General features: G+C 33.5%; 1 protein-coding gene and 1 long non-coding RNA gene across 5 annotated transcripts in view; one reads left to right on the top strand and one right to left on the bottom strand.

The window, feature by feature from the left end:
• The window catches only part of usp6nl (USP6 N-terminal like), a 126,454-nt gene that overhangs the window by 102,889 nt on the left and 3,860 nt on the right, over nt 1-19,705 (top strand). For all 4 annotated transcript variants that reach the window (XM_039791342.1, XM_039791344.1, XM_039791341.1 and 1 more), the window contains 4 exons: nt 14,836-14,930; nt 15,284-15,349; nt 15,987-16,086; nt 16,173-16,325. In XM_039791342.1, coding sequence (XP_039647276.1) covers nt 14,836-14,930; nt 15,284-15,349; nt 15,987-16,086; nt 16,173-16,325 — 414 coding nt within the window. The remainder of the gene's footprint in view (nt 1-14,835; nt 14,931-15,283; nt 15,350-15,986; nt 16,087-16,172; nt 16,326-19,705) is intronic.
• Nucleotides 13,618-19,690, bottom strand: LOC120553187. Its single transcript, XR_005638126.1, has 4 exons — nt 19,475-19,690; nt 15,965-16,338; nt 14,829-14,927; nt 13,618-14,304 (listed from the first exon to the last, which is right to left on the bottom strand). It is a non-coding gene; the product is annotated as an uncharacterized LOC120553187 (long non-coding RNA).

Below are 19,705 nucleotides of genomic sequence, written 5' to 3'. Positions count from 1 at the left end.
GACTTTTTTCAACACACTATACCATGACTTTTTCGACATACTATACTATGACTTTTTTCATGACTTTTTGACGTGCTATACTATGACTTTTTTCGACATACTATGCTATGACTTTTTTCAACACACTATACTATGACTTTTTTGACATGCTATCCTATGACTTTTTTCAACACACTATACCATGACTTTTTCGACATACTATACTATGACTTTTTTCATGACTTTTTCGACATACTATACTATGACTCTTTTGACATGCTATACTATGACTTTTTTCGACACCCTATACTATGACTTTTTTTCATCACTTTTTCGACATACTATACTATGACTCTTTCAACATACTATACTATGACTTTTTTATTACTTTTTCGACATGCTGTACTATGACTTTTCGACATGCTATACTATGACTTTTTCAATATGCTGTACTCTGACTCTTTTCATGACTTTTTCGACATGCTATACTATGACTTTTTTCAACATACTATGACTTTTTTATGACTTTTTCGACATGCTATACTATGACTTTTTTCAACATACTATACTATGACTTTTTTCAACACACTATACCATGACTTTTTCAACATACTATACTATGACTCTTTTCATGACTTTTTCGACATGCTATACTATGACTTTTTTTGAAATACTAGATTGACTTTTTTCAACATACTATACTATGACTTTTTTCAACACACTATACTATGACTTTTCAACATACTATACTATGACTTTTTTCAACACACTATACCATGACTTTTTCGACATGCTAGCAAGAAGGCCGCAACTAGTTTTCAACACTTACCGGTCGGACAACAATTCACCCCTGAATGATAGCTCTAACAGCTATACCTTTGATCTTTTGTACCGTCTCTTTTTTTACGATTTTTCGCACATTATAGACTTTTTCATCACCTAATGATTCCCTATGTCTTTTAACTTCTAAATCTATACTTTGCGGGACCTCTTTTTATGACTTTTTCTGGAGACGAATTAGTTATAACACAATCATACTTTGCATCTCCTCATGTCTTTCTTATAAGATCATTTTTTTTTAATTTATATTACTTTTTTCTATACTTTTCTAACATTACCCTTATACCACGCTGACTTCTTTAACATACCTTTATACTTGCATGACTTCTTTATCTTTTTCGCTACGCTATACCTTATGACTTTTTTTTCGCACCACTTAATTTATGATTTTGCTGGTTCTTTATGACTCTCGAGACGCATCTATGACCTTTTTCCACCCATACTCATGACTTTTATGACTTTTTCGTAAGCACTACTTAGGACTCTCAACATACTTTTATACCTTATGACTTTATGACCCTTTTTTACTTATGACTTTCGGATACATCTACAACTCTTTTTTCTAACTTAACACGATACTTATGACTTTTCTATCTAATTTCATGCTTTGGATGTTGTAATTTACTCTTAGATAGCCACTATCTTTTTGACGCTCTAGGCTCTTTGCACTTTATGACTTTTTTCGAAATCTTATTATGGACCTTCTAGGACTTTACATGCAACGAGCTCTTTTTCTCAACTACTCTACTCATAGACTTCTTTCAATACTCTATACTCATGTTCTTCCTTGTATGGCTACTATGACTTTTAAACACACCTCTTTCGACTTTTTTCAACTCTACTATGACTCTTTTTAAACACATTATCTTTATAACGGTTTTCTTACTACCTATACTAGGCTTTATGACTTCGTTTTGCGTTCTCATTTCTTCTAAATAGCATCCTGCACTCTTTTAACGCCTAACTATGCGTTCTTTCTATATTTATTTGATTTTGAGCTTTTTCTCATCTATATTATGACTTCTTTTATATACCTATGTACTTAATTATGACTCTTTACTCTATGCCTAACTTTTTCAGCACCCTATACTCTTATGACTCTTTAGCCTTTTCTACTTTACTTTTTAACATACCTTATTCATACTTTGAGCTACACCTTTATATTTAGACTTTTCATTTTATACTAGATTTTCACCCCCACCCATATTTTTTTGCGTCTTGGGTCCATTTATGGCTTTCTTAACACCTATACTCTATGACTCTTATGTCTTTTTCTGACCTACTCTATTTTTTATACTCATTTATACTTTTTCTACATTAACACCATATCTCTCCTCTTTTTTTGCATAAGCATTCATCTTTGCACCTTACATATGACTTTATTTTTGTTTTTTCTGGATGTCCCCATACATTTACATATATAATCACTTATTTTTTCATGCTATACTATGACTTTTTTCAACTTACCAACTCTTTTAACATACTATACCTTATGACTCTTCCTGCATGCATACTCATGTCTTTTTAGATAGCAATTTACTTTTTACCACCCTTTTTTTACCTAAGCTTTTTTACACCCTTTCGTGCTTGCTTCTACCACTTGTTCTCCCCAACATCTTTCTTTCTGCCTATGTCTAAATCACACATACTTGTTCTCTATACTGTTTTACCCTTTTTTCCCTCCACCTAACATCTGGGTTGTGCCTTCCCCCCTTCACCCTAGTCTTTCTGACCACTGACCCTCCCACTTTGACACTTTTTTGGACTACTTTCTTTAACACACTACCTGATTTACTACCCCTTTGTTCTGATGCAATCTATTGGGACTATGCTTCGTGCATACTATGCTTCTGACACCCTATACTATGACTTTTTATGATTTTTTTCGGAGCTAGCATATGACTCTTTCAATATAATACTATAACTATGATCTTTTTCATGACCTTTCGACATGCTATACTATGACTTTTTCTCGGATACTATACCTACAACTTTTTCAACACACTATACTATGACTCTTTCGACATGCTATACTTTTTCTTTATGCTGTACTCTGACTCTTTTCATGATCTTTGAGCTAACCATTTTTTGACATACGATACTTATGACTTTTTCGGATGCTATATGACTTTTTACAATCTCTTATATTATGACTTTTTTCTGACTTTTTAACATGCTTAATATGACTTTTTCAACATACCTTATACTATGACTTTTTTTCAACACACTATACCATGACTTTTTCATGACTTTTCGACATGCTATACTATGACTTTTACAACACACTATACTATGTACTTTTTCGTATAACTATACTATGACTTTTACAACACACTATACCATGACTTTTTTAACATACTATACTATGACTTTTTTCATGACTTTTTAATACATCTCTATGACTTTTCTCATGCTATCCTATGACTTTTTCAATCAACCTATACTATGACTTTTTCAACATACTTATACTATGACTTTTTTCATGACTTTTTTCGGCATACTATACTATGACTTTTTCGATACTATGCTATACTATGACTTTTCTCTACATGCTATCCTATGACTTTTTCAACACCCTATACTGACTTTTCGACATACTATACTTATGACTTTTGTACATAATATGCTGCGTCTTCATGACTTTTCGACATACCTATTCTATGACTTTTTCCAACACACTATACATGACTTTATAACAACACTATACTAGACTTTTACAACACACTATACTATGACTTTCATTACGCTATACTGACTTTTTGATATGCTATACTATGACTTTTTCATGACTTTTCGGACATACTCATACTCTATGATTTTTTTCAACACACATACTATGACTCTTCATGCCTTTTTCGACATACTACACTATCGACTTTTTTGACATACTATATTGACTTTTCGGCATACACCATACTTCGTCTGACTTTTTTTAACACACTATACCATGACTTTTAAACATACTATACTATGACTTTTTCATGACTTTTCGGTTATGCTATACTATGACTTTTTTCGACACCCTATACTATGACTTTTTATGACTTTTTCGGATACGCTTTTTATACTATGACTCTTTCGACATGTTATACTTGACGCTTTTCAACACACTATACCATGACTTTTCAACATACTATACTATGACATTTTTCATGACCTTTTTCGGCATGCTATACTATATGACTTTTTTCGACATACTATACTACAACTTTTTTTCAACACACTATACTTATGACTTTTTCGACATGCTATACTTATGACTTTTTCGGATATGCTGTAATCTTGACTCTTTTCATGACTTTTTGTCATGCTATATATGACTTTTTGACATGCTTATACCTATGACTTTTCGGATGCTATACTCTATGACTTTTCGTCACCCTATATTACTTTTTCATGACTTTCTAACATGCTTAATAGCATTTTTTCAACATACTATACTATGACTTTTTTCAACACACTATACTATGACTTTTTTCATGACTTTTCGCCGTTATACTATCATGACTTTTACAAAACAATAATTACTATGACTTTTTCGACATACTATACTTCGGACTTTTACAACACACCATACCATGACTTTTTCAACATACCCTATACTTTGGCGACTTTTCATGACTTTTTCGACATACTATACTATGACTTTTTCATGACTTTTTCGGCGATACTATGCTATACTATGACTTTTCTCACATGCTATCCTATGACTTTTTCAACACCCTATACTATGACTTTTTCAACATACTATACTATGAATTCTTTTTCATGACTTTTTCGGCATACTATACTTATGACTTTTTCATGACTTTTTCGGAGAATACCTTTGTTATACTATGACTTTTCTCACATGCTATCCTATGCATTTTTTTCTAACACCCTACTTATGACTTTTTTCGACATACTATACTATGACTTTTTTCGACATACTATGCTTGACTTCTTCATGACCTTTTTCGACATACTATTCTATGACTTTTACAAACACACTATACTATGACTTTTTACAACACACTATACTATGACTTCGTTACATGCTATACTATAATTCTTCGACATTACTACGCTGACTTTTTTCTATGACTTTTTCAAAAATGCTATACCATGACTTTTAGATATGCTATACTATGACTTTATCATGACTTTTTCGATATCTATTCTATGACTTTTTCATGACTTTTTTCGACATGCTATACTATAACTTTTTTCGACATACCATACCATGACTTTTGACACGCTATCCTATGACTTTTTCAACACACTATACCATGACTTTTTCATGACTTTTTCGACATGCTATACTATGACTTTTCGGACATACTATACTATGACTTTTTACAACACACTATACTATGACTTTTCGACATGCTATACTATGACTTTTTCATGATTTTTTCGGGACATGTACTATGACTTTTCGGACATGCTATACTATGACTTTTCATGACTTTTTTCGACATGCTATACAATGACTTTTCGGCAGCGCTATACTATGACTTTTCCGACATGCTATACTATGACTTTTTTTCGGACATGCTATCCTGTGACTTTTTTCAACACACTATACCGTGGATTTTTTCAACAACTATACTATACTGACTTTTCGACATACAATACTATGAATTTTTTCAACACACTATACTATGACTTTTTCATGACTTTCTCGACATGCTATACTATGACTTTTTGATTAATTATATTGACTTTTTTCAACATACTATACTCATGACTTTTTCGACATGCTATACTATGACTTTTCCGACATACTATACTATGACTTTTCAAACACACTATAATAGACTCTTTTCGATGCTATACTATGACTTTTTCGACATGCTATACTATGACTTTTTCATGACTTTTTCGACGTGCTATACTATGACTTTTTTCGGCATACTATACTATGACTTTTTGACATGCTATCCTATGACTTTTTTCAACACACTATACCATGACTTTTTCATGATTTTTTCGGCTATATGCTATACTATGACTTTTTGCCACGTTATACCAATGACTTTTCGACATGCTATACTATGACTTTTCGACATGCTATACGCACTTTTTCGGCATGCTATCCTGTGACTTTTTCAACACACTATACCGTGACTTTTTTCAACAACAATTATACCGTGGACTTTTTTTTCAACATACTTATACTATGATTCTTTTCGACATACAATACTATGGAATTTTTTAAAATAAACTATACTTTTATGACTTTTTCATGACTTTTTCGACATGCTATACTATGACTTTTTTGACATACTATATTTGACTTTTTCGACATACTATACATATGACTTTTTCGGACATGCTATACTATTATGACTTTTTCGACATACATACTCATGACTTTTTACAACACAAATAATAGACTTTTCGACATGCTATACTTATGACTTTTTCGACATGCTATACTTATGACTTTTTCATGACTTTTTTCGGACATGCTGTATACTATGACTTTTTCGACATACTATAGGATAGCATGACTTTTTGACATGCTGTCCTATGGACTTTTTCAACACACTATACCATAACTTTTTCAACATACTATACTATGACTTTTTGACATGCTGTCCTATGACTTTTTCAACACACTATACCATGACTTTTTCGACATGCTATGACTTTTTTGACATACTATATTGACTTTTTCGACATACAATACTATAACTTTTTGACATATACTATACTATGACTTTTAATGATTTTCCCGAGAGCGTACATAGTGACTTTTTTCAACATGCTATACCATGACTTTTTCATGACTTTTCGACATGCTATACTATGACTTTTTTCGACATGCTATACTATGACTTTTTCGACGTGCTATACTATGACTTGTTTTGACACACTATACTATGATGTTTTCATGACTTTTTCAACATGCTATACTATGACTCTTTTCATGACTTTTTCATCATGCTATTCTGACTTTTTTATGACTTTTTGACATACTATATTGACTTTTTCAACATACTATACTATGACTTTTTCGACATGCTATACTATGACTTTTTCGACATACTATACTTATGACTTTTACAACCACACTATAATATGTAACATTATCGATGCATACTAGCGACTTTTTTCGGACATGCTATACTATGACTTTTTCATGACTTTTTTCGACATGCTATACTATGACTTTTTTTCGACATACTATACTATGACTTTTTGACATGCTATCCTATGACTTTTTTTCAACACACTATACCATGACTTTTTCATGATTTTTTTCGACATGCTATACTATGACTTTTTACGACATGTTATACAATGACTTTTCGACATGCTATAATTAATGACTTTTCTCGACATGTAACTATACTATGACTTTTTTTCGGCATGCTATCCTGTGACTTTTTTCAACACACTATACCGTGACTTTTTTCAACACACTATACCGTGACTTTTTCAACATACTATACTATGACTTTTCGACATACAAATACTAGGAATTTTTTTCAACACACTATACTATGACTTTTTCATGACTTTTTCGACATGCTATACTATGACTTTTTTGACATACTATATTGACTTTTTCGACATACTATACGCTGACTTTTTCGAAATGCTATACTTATGACTTTTTCGAGATACTATACTATGACTTTTACAACACAACCTATAATATGACTTTTCGACATGCTATAATTATGACTTTTTCGGACATGCTATACTATGACTTTTTTCATGACTTTTTTCGGACATGCTATACTATGACTTTTTCGAATAATTATAGGATAGCATGACTTTTTGACATGTTGTCCTATGGACTTTTTTCAACACACTATACCATGACTTTTTCAACATACTATACTGACTTTTTTGACATGCTGTCCTATGACTTTTTTCAACACACTATACCATGACTTTTTCGACATGCTATGACTTTTTTTGACATACTATATTGACTTTTTCGACATACAATACTATAACTTTTTTGACATACTATACTATGACTTTTTTATGACTTTTTTCAACACACTATACTGTGACTTTTTTAATGACTTTTTCATCATGCTATACTATGACTTTTTTATGACTTTTTCGAATACTCATACTATGACTTTTTACAAACACACTATACTATGACTTTTACAACACACTATACTATGACTTTTTACAACACACTATACTATGACTTTTTTCGACATGCTATACTATGACTTTTTTCGACACCCTATACTATGACTTTTTTCATGACTTTTTCGACATGCTATATTATGACTTTTTCGACATACTATACTATGACTTTTTTCAACATACTATGTTATGACTTTTTAATGATTTTTCTGACATGCTACATAGTGACTTTTTTCAACATGCTATACCATGACTTTTTTCATGACTTTTTCGACATGCTATACTATGACTTTTTTTGACATGCTATACTATGACTTTTTCGACATGCTATACTATGACTTTTTCGACATGCTATACTATGACTTTTTCGGACATACTAATACTATGATCTTTTCTAACACTACACTATAATATGACTTTTTCGACATGCTATACTATGACTCTTCTGGACATGCTATACTTTGCGATTTTTTGACATGCTATCCTATGACTTTTTTCAACACACTATACCATGACTTTTTCATGATTTTTCGACATGCTACTATGACTTTTTCTCGACATGCTATACAATGACTCTTTCGACATGCGATAATATATGATTCTTTCGACATGCTATACTATGACTTTTTCGGACATGCTATCCTGTGACTTTTTTCACCACACTATACCGTGACTTTTTCAACACACTATACCGCGGACTTTTTCAACACACTATACCGCGGATCTTTTTTTCAACACACTATACCGTGACTTTTTCAACATACTATACTATGACTTTTTCGACATACAATACTATGAATTTTTTCAACACACTATAATTATGATCTTTTTCATGACTTTTCGGACATGCTATACTATGACTTTTTGACATACTATATTGACTTTTTCGACATACTATACTATGACTTTTTCGGACATGCTATACTATGACTTTTTCGACATACTATACTATGACTTTTACAACACACTATAATATGATCCTTTTCGACATGCTATATCTATGACTTTTCGACATGCTATACTATGACTTTTTTCATGACTTTTTTCGACACAATACTATGACTCTTTTTCGGACATACTATAGGATAGCATGACTTTTTGATGCTGTCCTATGACTTTTTCAACACACTATACCATAACTTTTCAACATACTATACTATGACTTTTTGACATGCTGTCCTATGACTTTTCAACACACTATACCATGACTTTTTCGGCACATGCTATGACTTTTTTGACATACTATATTGACTTTTTCGACATACAATAACTATAACTTTTTGACATACTATACTATGACTTTTTAATGATTTTTCCGACATGCTACATAGTGACTTTTTTCAACATGCTATACCATGACTTTTTTCATGACTTTTTCGACATGCTATACTATGACTTTTTTCGACATGCTATACTATGACTTTTTTCGACACCCTATACTATGACTTTTTGACACACTATACTATGATGTTTTCATGACTTTTTCAACATGCTATACTATGACTCTTTTCATGACTTTTTCATCATGCTATTCTGACTTTTTTATGACTTTTTTGACATGCTATATGACTTTTTTTGACATACTATATTATGACTTTTTCGACATACAATACTATGACTTTATCGACATACTATACTATGACTTTTTTCATTACTTTTTCGACATGCTATACTATGACTCTTTCGACATACTTTACTATGACTCTTTCGACATACTATACTATGACTTTTTCGACATAATAAACTATTACTTTTTTCAACACACTATACTATGACTTTTTCTATGATTCTTGACGGTTATACTATGACTTTTTCGACATACTATACTAGGACTTTTTAGGACTTTTTCGACATGCTATACTATGACTTTTTTCAACACACTTTACTATGACTTTTTCGACATACTATACTATGACTTTTTCATGACTTTTTGACGTGCTATACTATTACTTTTTTCGACATACTATGCTGTATTTTTTCATGACTTTTTCAACATACTATCCTATGACTTTTTTCAACACACATGCTATGACTTTATCGACATGCTATACTATGACTTTTTTCATGACATTTTTCGGCATACAATACTATGACTTTTTTCGACATACTACGCTGACTTTTTTCATGACCTTTCTACATGCTATACTATGACTTTTTCATGACTTTTTTCGACATGCTATACTATGTCTTTTTACAACACACTATTCTATGACTTTTCGACATGCTATACTATGACTTTTTCAACATGCTATACTATGACTTTTTCATGACTTTTTTCGACATACTATACTATGACTTTTTTCAACACACTATACCATGACTTTTTTCAACATACTATACTATTACTTTTTTCAACATACTATACTATGACTTTATTTCATGACTTTTTGACGGTTATACTATGACCTTTTTTCGACATACTATGCTGTGACTTTTTTTCAACACACTATACTATGACGTTCTGAAAAGCATCTGACCCTGATCTTTATAACATTCTTTTTTTATGATTTATCCATCTTAATTATCTTACTTTTGACGTTCTTTCGATGATAATTTTTTGCTTTACGATACTTTGATACAGACTTTTTCGACACACCATACCATGACTTCGACAATGCTATACCATGACTTTTATGATCCTGATCGACTATGATTCTGAAAACTGACATTATCGACGCTAGCATTTTAACACGTATCTGAGGATTCTTTCAACATACTGTATTCCATGACTTAATTATAATATGACTTCTTTATGATTCTTTTTCGACATACTTTATAATTATGACTTCGACTGTTATAATTATGACTCTCTTTGACACCCTCATTCTATGATTCTTTTTCATCAACTTTTTCGACATACTATAATATGATCTTTTGATATTTTTCGACATACATAATTATGACTTCGACATGCTATATATGACTTTTTCAATATGCAATCCTGACTCTTTTCATGACTTTTTGACATGCTATACTATGACTTTTGACATACTTGATTGACTTTTTCGATATACAATACTATGACTCTTTTTGACATACTATACTATGACTTTTTTATGACTTTTTCGGACATGCTATACTATGACTTTTTTCACCATACTATACCATGACTTTTTTCAACATACTATACCATGACTTTTTTCAACACACCTATACCATGACTTTTTCAACATACTATACTATGACTCTTTTTTCAACACACTATACCATGACTTTTTCAACATACTCATACTCATGACTCTTTTCATGACTTTTTCGACATGCTATACTATGACTTTTTTGAAATACTCAGATTGACTTTTTTCAACATACTATACTATGACTTTTCCAACATACTATACTATGACTTTTTTCAACACACTATACTATGACTTTTCAACATACTATACTATGACTTTTTCAACACACTATACCATGATTTCGACATGCGATATTGTGACTTTTTTCAACATGCTATACTATGACTTTTTTTGGATATGTATTATTCTCATGACTTTTGCCGACATGCTATACTATGACTTTTTTCAACACACTATACTTATGACTTCTTCATGACTCTTTTTCGACATACGATACTATGACTCTTTTTCATGACTTTTTCGAGATACTATACTTATGACTTTTTTCAACACACTATACTATGACTTCTTCATGCTTTTTTCGGATGCTATACTATGACTCTTTTTCGACACCCTATATTATGATTTTTTCATGACTTTTTTCGACATGCTATACTATGATTCTTTTTCAACACACTATACTATGACTTTTTTCATGACTTTTTCGACATGCTATACTATGACTTTTTTCATGACTTTTTCGACATACTATACTATGACTTTTTTCAACACACTATACTATGACTCTTCATGCCTTTTTCGACATGCTATACTATGACTTTTTTTGACATACTATATTGACTTTTTTGACATACAATACTATGACTTTTTCAACACACTATACTATGACTTTTTTCATGACTTTTTCGACATGCTATACTATGACTTTTTTCGACATGCTATACTATGACTTTTTTTCAACATACTATACTATGACTTTTTCAACACACTATACCATGACTTTTTCAACATACTATACTATGACTTTTTCATGACTTTTCGGCATGCTATACTATGACCTTTTTACACATAGCTATACTTATGACCTTTTTCGGGATGCTATACTATGACTTTTTTCGACACCCTATATAATGACTTTTTTCATGACTTTTTTCGACATATATCTTATGACTCTTTTTTTTCAACACACTATAATACTTTATGACCTTTTTCATGACTTTTCTCGAGATACGATACCTATGACTTCTTTCATGACTTTTTTCGACATACTATACTATGACTTTTTTTCAACACACTATACTATGACTTTTTTTCATGACTTTTTTTCGACATGCTATACTATGACTTTTTTCATGACTTTTTCGACATACTATACTATGACCTCTTTCAACACACTATACTATGACTCTTCATGCCTTTTTCGACATGCTATCTATTTTTTGACATACATATATATTGACTTTTTCGCACACATACTATGACTTTTTTTTTCAACACACTATACCATGACTTTTCAACATAATTATACTTTGACATTCTTCATGACTTTTTTTCGCGCTATACTAACTATGACTTTTTTCAACACAATTATACCATGACTTTTTCAACATACTATACTATGACTTTTTGACATGCTATACTATGACTTTTTTTCAACATACTTATGACTTTTTATGACTTTTTGGACATGCTATACTATGACTTTTTTTCAACATACTATACTATGACTTTTTCCAACACACTATACCATGACTTTTTCAACATACTATACTATGACTCTTTTCATGATTTTTTTCGACATGCTTTACTATGACCTTTTTTGAAATACTTGATTGACTTTTTTCAACACACTATACTATGACTTTTCAACATACTATACTATGACTTTTTTCAACACACTATACCATGATTTCTCCGACATGCTATATTGTGATCTTTTTCAACATGCTATATACTACTTTTTTCATGACTTTTTGACATGCTATACTATGACTTCTTTCGACATGCTATATATGACTTTTTCCGGATGCTATACTATGACTTTTTTCGACACCCTATATTATGACTTTTTCATGACTTTTCGACATACTATACTATGACTTTTTTCGACAAGCTATACTATGACTTTTTTCATGACTTTTTCGACATGCTATACTATGATCTCTTCGACATGCTATACTATGACTTTTTGATATGCTGTACTTCTGACTCTTTTCATGGCCTTTTGGACATACTATACTACACTTTTTGACATGCTATACTGCCACTTTTTTCATGACTTTTTCGACATACTATACTATGACTTTTTTATGACTTTTTCGACATGCTATACTATGACTTTTTTATGAATTTTTTCAACACACTATACCATGACTTTTTCAACATACTATGACATTTTTATGACTTTTTCGACATACTATACTATAACTTTTTTCAACACACTATACTGTGACTTTTTTGATATGCTGTACTCTGACTCTTTTCATGACTTTTTTGACATACTAGATTGACTTTTCAACACACTATACTATGACTTTTCAACATACTATACTATGACTTTTTTTCAACACACTATATTGACTTGTTCTTGACATATACTATGTAATAACATGGCTGATTTACACACAAACAAAAAACACCTTTTATTTAAAAGTATACAGCCAATACAACAGGAAATATATTTTTAATTAGTGACATGTAAATTCATACTGTGAAGACTCACTTGGAAACATACTGCATAAATTATGGTTGTAACAATACCAGAAATCAGTCTTAAATACTGAAACATCACATTAAGCGGGGAAAAAACAGCTTCAAATTTAAAATACAGAACAAAAACACAACCCATTTAATTACTATTCCATATCTGCATGCGGGCCATAAATGTTCTCCTAAAACCTGCGTAGATATCCACAGTCCGTCAGTTACTGTTAAGTTTTTATCGGTTAGTATTTATTACTGTTCTTTTTTCTTCCAAAGAGAGATATCATGATCAGAGCCTCTCAAGAATGCACGCAGAGTGCGTGTTGTATTAACTTTTAGTGTGATGCTTCTGTAATCAACAACAACCAACATATTACTCAAATAATCAGCAGTCCGTCTAATATTAGTCGTCCGGCTGTGCTGCATTGACAGTTGTCAGTCTATCGAGGCCACATCCCCCATGCCAGCCCTGGCAGGATGAGTGCGATGATGACGGAGGAGAACAGGTTGACTGCGTTGTTGTCTAAGATTGGTTTCCCACAGATCCGGCGGGTCGTGGCAGACTCATAACTTACCACCTTCCCGATGCTCGCGTCAAAGCCTAAAGACAGACAGAGGAAGGGGAAAAGCCAGATTAGTAACTCAGAGATTCATCTTCTGTCAATTAAATTGTAGTTTTGTTCAGTTAATTTATTAATTGTTCCAGCCCAGTGTTCACTTTCCAGTGATGGTCACTGTAAAAAAAAAAAAATCATAGTATAGCATGTCGAAAAAGGTCATAGTAGAGTATGCCAAAAAAGTCAGTAGAGTATGTGGAAAAAGTCATGAAAAAAGTCATAGTATATGGTGTTGAAAATGTCATAGTTTAGTGTATCGTAACAGTCATAAAACAGTAATAGTAGAGTATCCGAAAAAGTTATGAAAAAAGTCATAGTATAGTATGTCAAAAAAGTCACGAAAAAAAGTCAAATATAATGCCATCGAAAATTGTAGTTCATATTCATATATAAGTCATATTACCATGCTATAAAAAATGTAAAAAAAAAAAAAAAAAAAGGCATAGTATGTAATACTAATGATTCAATAGTTATCACCTGTTAACCTGACCATCTGTTGTGTCCTTACCTTTTAGGGTTTTTTATCCCCGGCTTCCCGAAGCTGATAAGGTTCCAGGATCACCACGACCGCATCCTCAAGAAGATGATGCCCAAACTGAAACAACACCTGGTGAGACCAAACACTGCTGTAGCAATTAATAATGCAACAAGTGCTCAGAATACCAGGAGTCTGTCTACAAATACAACTATTGGCCCATGTCAATACATTATAACACTTTCGGAATTATTTAATACACATTCAGGCATAATGCATTGATAAATAATATGTTCTATGTAAAGATGTGGTCAATATACTAGAGATATGAGTGTTTCCTGGACATACAGAACACAAATAAGCATTATATTTTGACATACATTATCTAGATTAAACTATATTTTCATAGGAAAGAGCCATATACGAACATAGAATATGTGCCCTGCCACTAAATAGACTTTCTGTTGGGTTTGTTTTTGCTGCTGCAGGACAACCAAGAGGTGTTAACCAGTCTCTACACCATGAAGTGGTTTTTCCAGTGCTTCCTGGACAGAGTAAGTACATTACCAACAAGCGAACCCCACACATGAAATAGGAAAATGTAACAAAACTGCTGCTGGAGGCTTTCTCTTTCAAAGCCCATGGGAACATTTCCTTGCTTAATCTTCCCACAACGAGACATATTTAATCCTCAGCACTAAGGTTTATTATTTATATGAAAATTAGAAAACAAAAGCATATTTTCTGCAATCAGGACGAAAACAACCTCAAGTCTGCCCTAAACGATATGGGATAACATCAGACTTTTAATATTCTGTAATTTCCTTATTGTTGTCAAATCCCATAAAAAGAGCAAAACCAACAATAAATCAATGCTCCATTTCCTCCCGTATGAGCAAATTTGCTAAAAACTACATTGTCCAACACACTGTACAGTGTTGTTTTTAAAAAAAAATAATATATACCGTATATGTTTGTGACCCATTTTTAAAGACTCACTTCATGAAATAACCAATGGGCTAGGGTAGGAAAGACAGAACATATTGAAAGATGGACTAACACATTGGTGTTAGTCCACTTTTGGTGGGATTTGTTGACAATAACAAAAATAGAGATATATAACCAGCCTCTATGAGAAGCGTAAAGGGAAAACAATAAGATCTTCTAACCTTTTGTTTTGTTTGTGTCAAGACTCCCTTTACCCTGACCCTCAGAATCTGGGACATCTACATCTTGGAGGGAGAACGAGTGCTGCCCACCATGTCCTACACAATCCTCAAACTGCACAAGAGTAAGGCCGTTTACTCTATTCAGTGCTACGGATGTCCACCTTTCAAAGACTAAAAAAGTCTTACGAGTGTTGTGTGTGATTTACAGAGCACCTGATGAAGCTGTCCATGGAGGAGCTGGTGGAGTTTCTGCAGGTGACTTTGTCCAAAGATTTCTTCTTCGAGGACGACTTTGTGATTGAGCAGCTCCAGGCGTCCATGACGGAGCTCAGGAAGGCAAAGCTGGAGCTGCCCGCGCCAGGTACTGCTACAGCCTGAAGCACACAGACAAAGCGCAACCAGCTATGAATACGAAAATATTATTTTGCACTTGTTGCAGCCACATCACTACTGGACCTTAAATCACAGAGACAACTTTAAACCAATATTCAGCCTTGTTCTTATCTGCCTTCTACAACAAATCAAAGTATTATGCCATTTGTTTTATTTTATGCAGAGCTGGTTAATAGTATGCTTGTCGTACAAAGGAAGGCCTGAACTAACACAATATACACAAGTATGGATGAGTATGTTTTTGCAAGTAGTAGTCATAAGGGTTTCAGTATCCCTAATTAGTCTGAGAAAAAATACTTTTTATAATTTATTATCGAGCAAAACAAAAAAGATTTATCGATATTTCTGTATTTGTTTTATTGTAAATTAAATCTTTTTGGGTTTGGACTGAAAAAGCAATTTAAAGTCATCATTTCTTCACACATATGTCCAAACCTAAAAATAATCCGCTATCAAAAGCGGCAATCCTTACAGATATGGTCCCTAAAAAGGACAAACACCCAGGTTTTTAGTCGACAGTGAAACAGATGTACCTCTTTTTTTTATTAATGCTTTTCCATGACTAGAATACGCGTGGCTCCCTGCTGCTCTTTAGCTTGTAGCTGTAGCAATAATAGCAATGTGTGTTTCTAATCTTGCTCTGTCTCCTCATTAATCTTCCTTCTCTCCCTCTTCTTTCAAACGATGTTAGCTAACAACAACAAAAGTGTGGCTGTGAGTGGGGGCCACATTCCCTCCTACAACAGTAACCGGTGGGCTATCCTGGCTGGTCTTCCCCTCTCTATGTCTCTGTCCATCTGTCCCTCAGTCAGTCAGTCAGTCAGTTCGTTTGTCCTGTCTGTCGCCTGTCTGTCCAGCAGCACTTGGGTCTTCCAGCAGTTTTTTATCCCCCACATAATGTTTTAACTAAGTTCAGATGCATTGCTTCAGTCCTGCAGTGGCTGGCTCTCCTCTTGTCTCTGTATCTTCAGTTGTTTTTTTTCTACCCTTGACTCATGTTTTGATATCAAAGTGGTTGTTAAATTCCAGGTGACATAAAGTGCCCTCTGGTGGCCAACATAAGGCCCTGCATTTCTAGAAGTCGGTTTTGATAGCTTATCATAGTATTTTGTTGGCCAACTATCACTGTTTTTAATCAACAGCTGATCTGCACACTGACTATTACGGTGCCTCTACTGACTTTAAAAGTGCAGTCTTGTATTTGTAAATACGGAACACCTGTCCTCAACAATCTTTTTCAGGTTCCTGTGTTGTCTTCCTGTATTTAGTCATTAGCCAGTTAGTCATCTAAACCAGCAGTTGACACTTTTTTTGTTGTAAGATTTTTTGACATCAATACTGTAGCTGAAGAAGCAACCAGAATTTGCCTTTCTTCCAGAGCCCACACAAATATAACAGTAGCTGTCTGTTCGTTTCCCCTGCCCGCTGACAAGATAATGAGCCACTTTTCCAACACTGGAGGCTTTTGTTTAACTTCTATTTTAACAACCATCTGCTACCACATTTGCTGCGGTGCAAGGGGGATATTTTTTAAATCTGCATTTTTGGTATTGGCAGAACTGTGAGAATGACTGTGGTTTTATGGTTTTGAACGTCACTTGGCCTAGTTTGAGTTAAGAGACAGACTCCACTTTTACTAACCACATCACCACCACAGTATAATTTACTGCAAACACCAGCTGGATGAATCTTTGATCTAGAATGGCAGAGGCTGGATTCAGTAAAAAAAAAAAAGAAAATTGTCACTAACTCCCGAAAAAAGTTGAGTTTAGGTCAATACGGGCTGTTGACTTTAAAAGTTACCAATAGCTGACCATTTGTGCTGATAGTAAATATACTCTTTATGTACCTTCAGAACAAAATATAAGAAAAGGTGCTGCACACTGTTCAAAGCTTGAAACTACAAGATTGTATGAGCAAACAGTTTGGATTTAAAATTCTTATCAACCCAACCTTTTCTTATCTTTTATACTGATGGTGACTTGTTCGACATACCTCCCCCTAAAGACTGTCATACTAGAGGAGAAATTGCATCTTTTATGACCCTTAAAATCAGCTCACATTACTACAAATGTATTTCCCTCCGACCTTTTGTTTATAAGCGAGGATAAAGCTCTCTACAGCAGCATTTATACAATCTTGATGTAAAAGAAGCTCCTTAGGGCAAGGTTAAGCAGGTTCCAACGTTTTACACTTCCTCACCACACTGAAATCCCTTACTCTTTCCAGCTGTGTGAAATAAAAACAATACTGAGACCTGCGAGCAGCCACCAATAGGGTAGCTTTGAACAGCTTAGTCATAAAGTAAAGAACATGGAGGACAATATCCAATCTGTAAGGCTCAAACAATGCTCCCATACTTCAGAGGAAGTTCACCTCTAACCAGCCAGAAAGCATGCTTACATACCTTACATAACTTCATAAAGTGAAATATACGCTGTATTTGCATCTGCGATGAATATTTGATCATTACATTTTAACGTTATATACTGCACCGCTCCTTTGTTGATAATGTAGCTACAGGTCACTTAAAATCTACTTTGATAGTAAAATAATTTCCACACATTACGAAATTAAAAATGTTTAAGATACCAAATAAAACTTAAAATTTTCTACAGAAAAGTTATTTGTATTTCGAGTTTTTAACCGCCATTTGTGACAGGCTGCTTGTTCACCGCAGTAAGAAAAATCCATACCGTCACAGCCCTAAGTAAACTATCATCCTGCCTGCTCTATATCTGAAAATGCATACAGGAACTATGAGTAGGTTTACTTCCCGGATAGTGACAGGATAATGTCAGAGGATAGTCTCCGGTGGAGAAGGATTCCTGAAAGACAACAAAACTGTTTTAATTTGTGACTAGAAAGATAACTTTGCAACACTGCTGTTTCTGTTTCTGATTTTGGCCAACTGTCTCACAAATGTACTAAAAGATAGCTCTTTTTTCCCCCCCACCACAAAGTCAATTCTGCAGAGGGAAAACTGGATGAGGTAGCTTAGGTTAACCCCTTTTAATTTAACCCATGTGTACAAGAAAAAAAGGCTGAGGTGCGGGGATAAACTCGACATGGACTGACACTTTAGTTTGTGAATTCAGTTCCAATACGTTTACTTACTGGATGACTCCTACAGCACTTCATCTCCCTCCAGCTGCTGCCTCCTGGCCTGACTCTGGTGATCACACTTTCCCTTAGGCCGGCCTCACACTGGCTGCGTGGCGGGAGCGTGGCGTTTCTGTTGCGTGGCGGCTGCATGGATTTTGTCATGTCTTGCCACACCAGAAACGTGTCTGATGCAGCACTGCTGCTGCTAGCCTCGTCTGTACACATGTATGTTTCCCACTGATA

The sequence above is a fragment of the Perca fluviatilis genome, chromosome 23 (assembly GCF_010015445.1).
Source record: "Perca fluviatilis chromosome 23, GENO_Pfluv_1.0, whole genome shotgun sequence".
Classification (NCBI taxonomy): Eukaryota; Metazoa; Chordata; class Actinopteri; order Perciformes; family Percidae; genus Perca; species Perca fluviatilis.
Note: the sequence above shows the minus strand (reverse complement) of the source record. Positions and strands in the feature narration are given on the sequence as shown.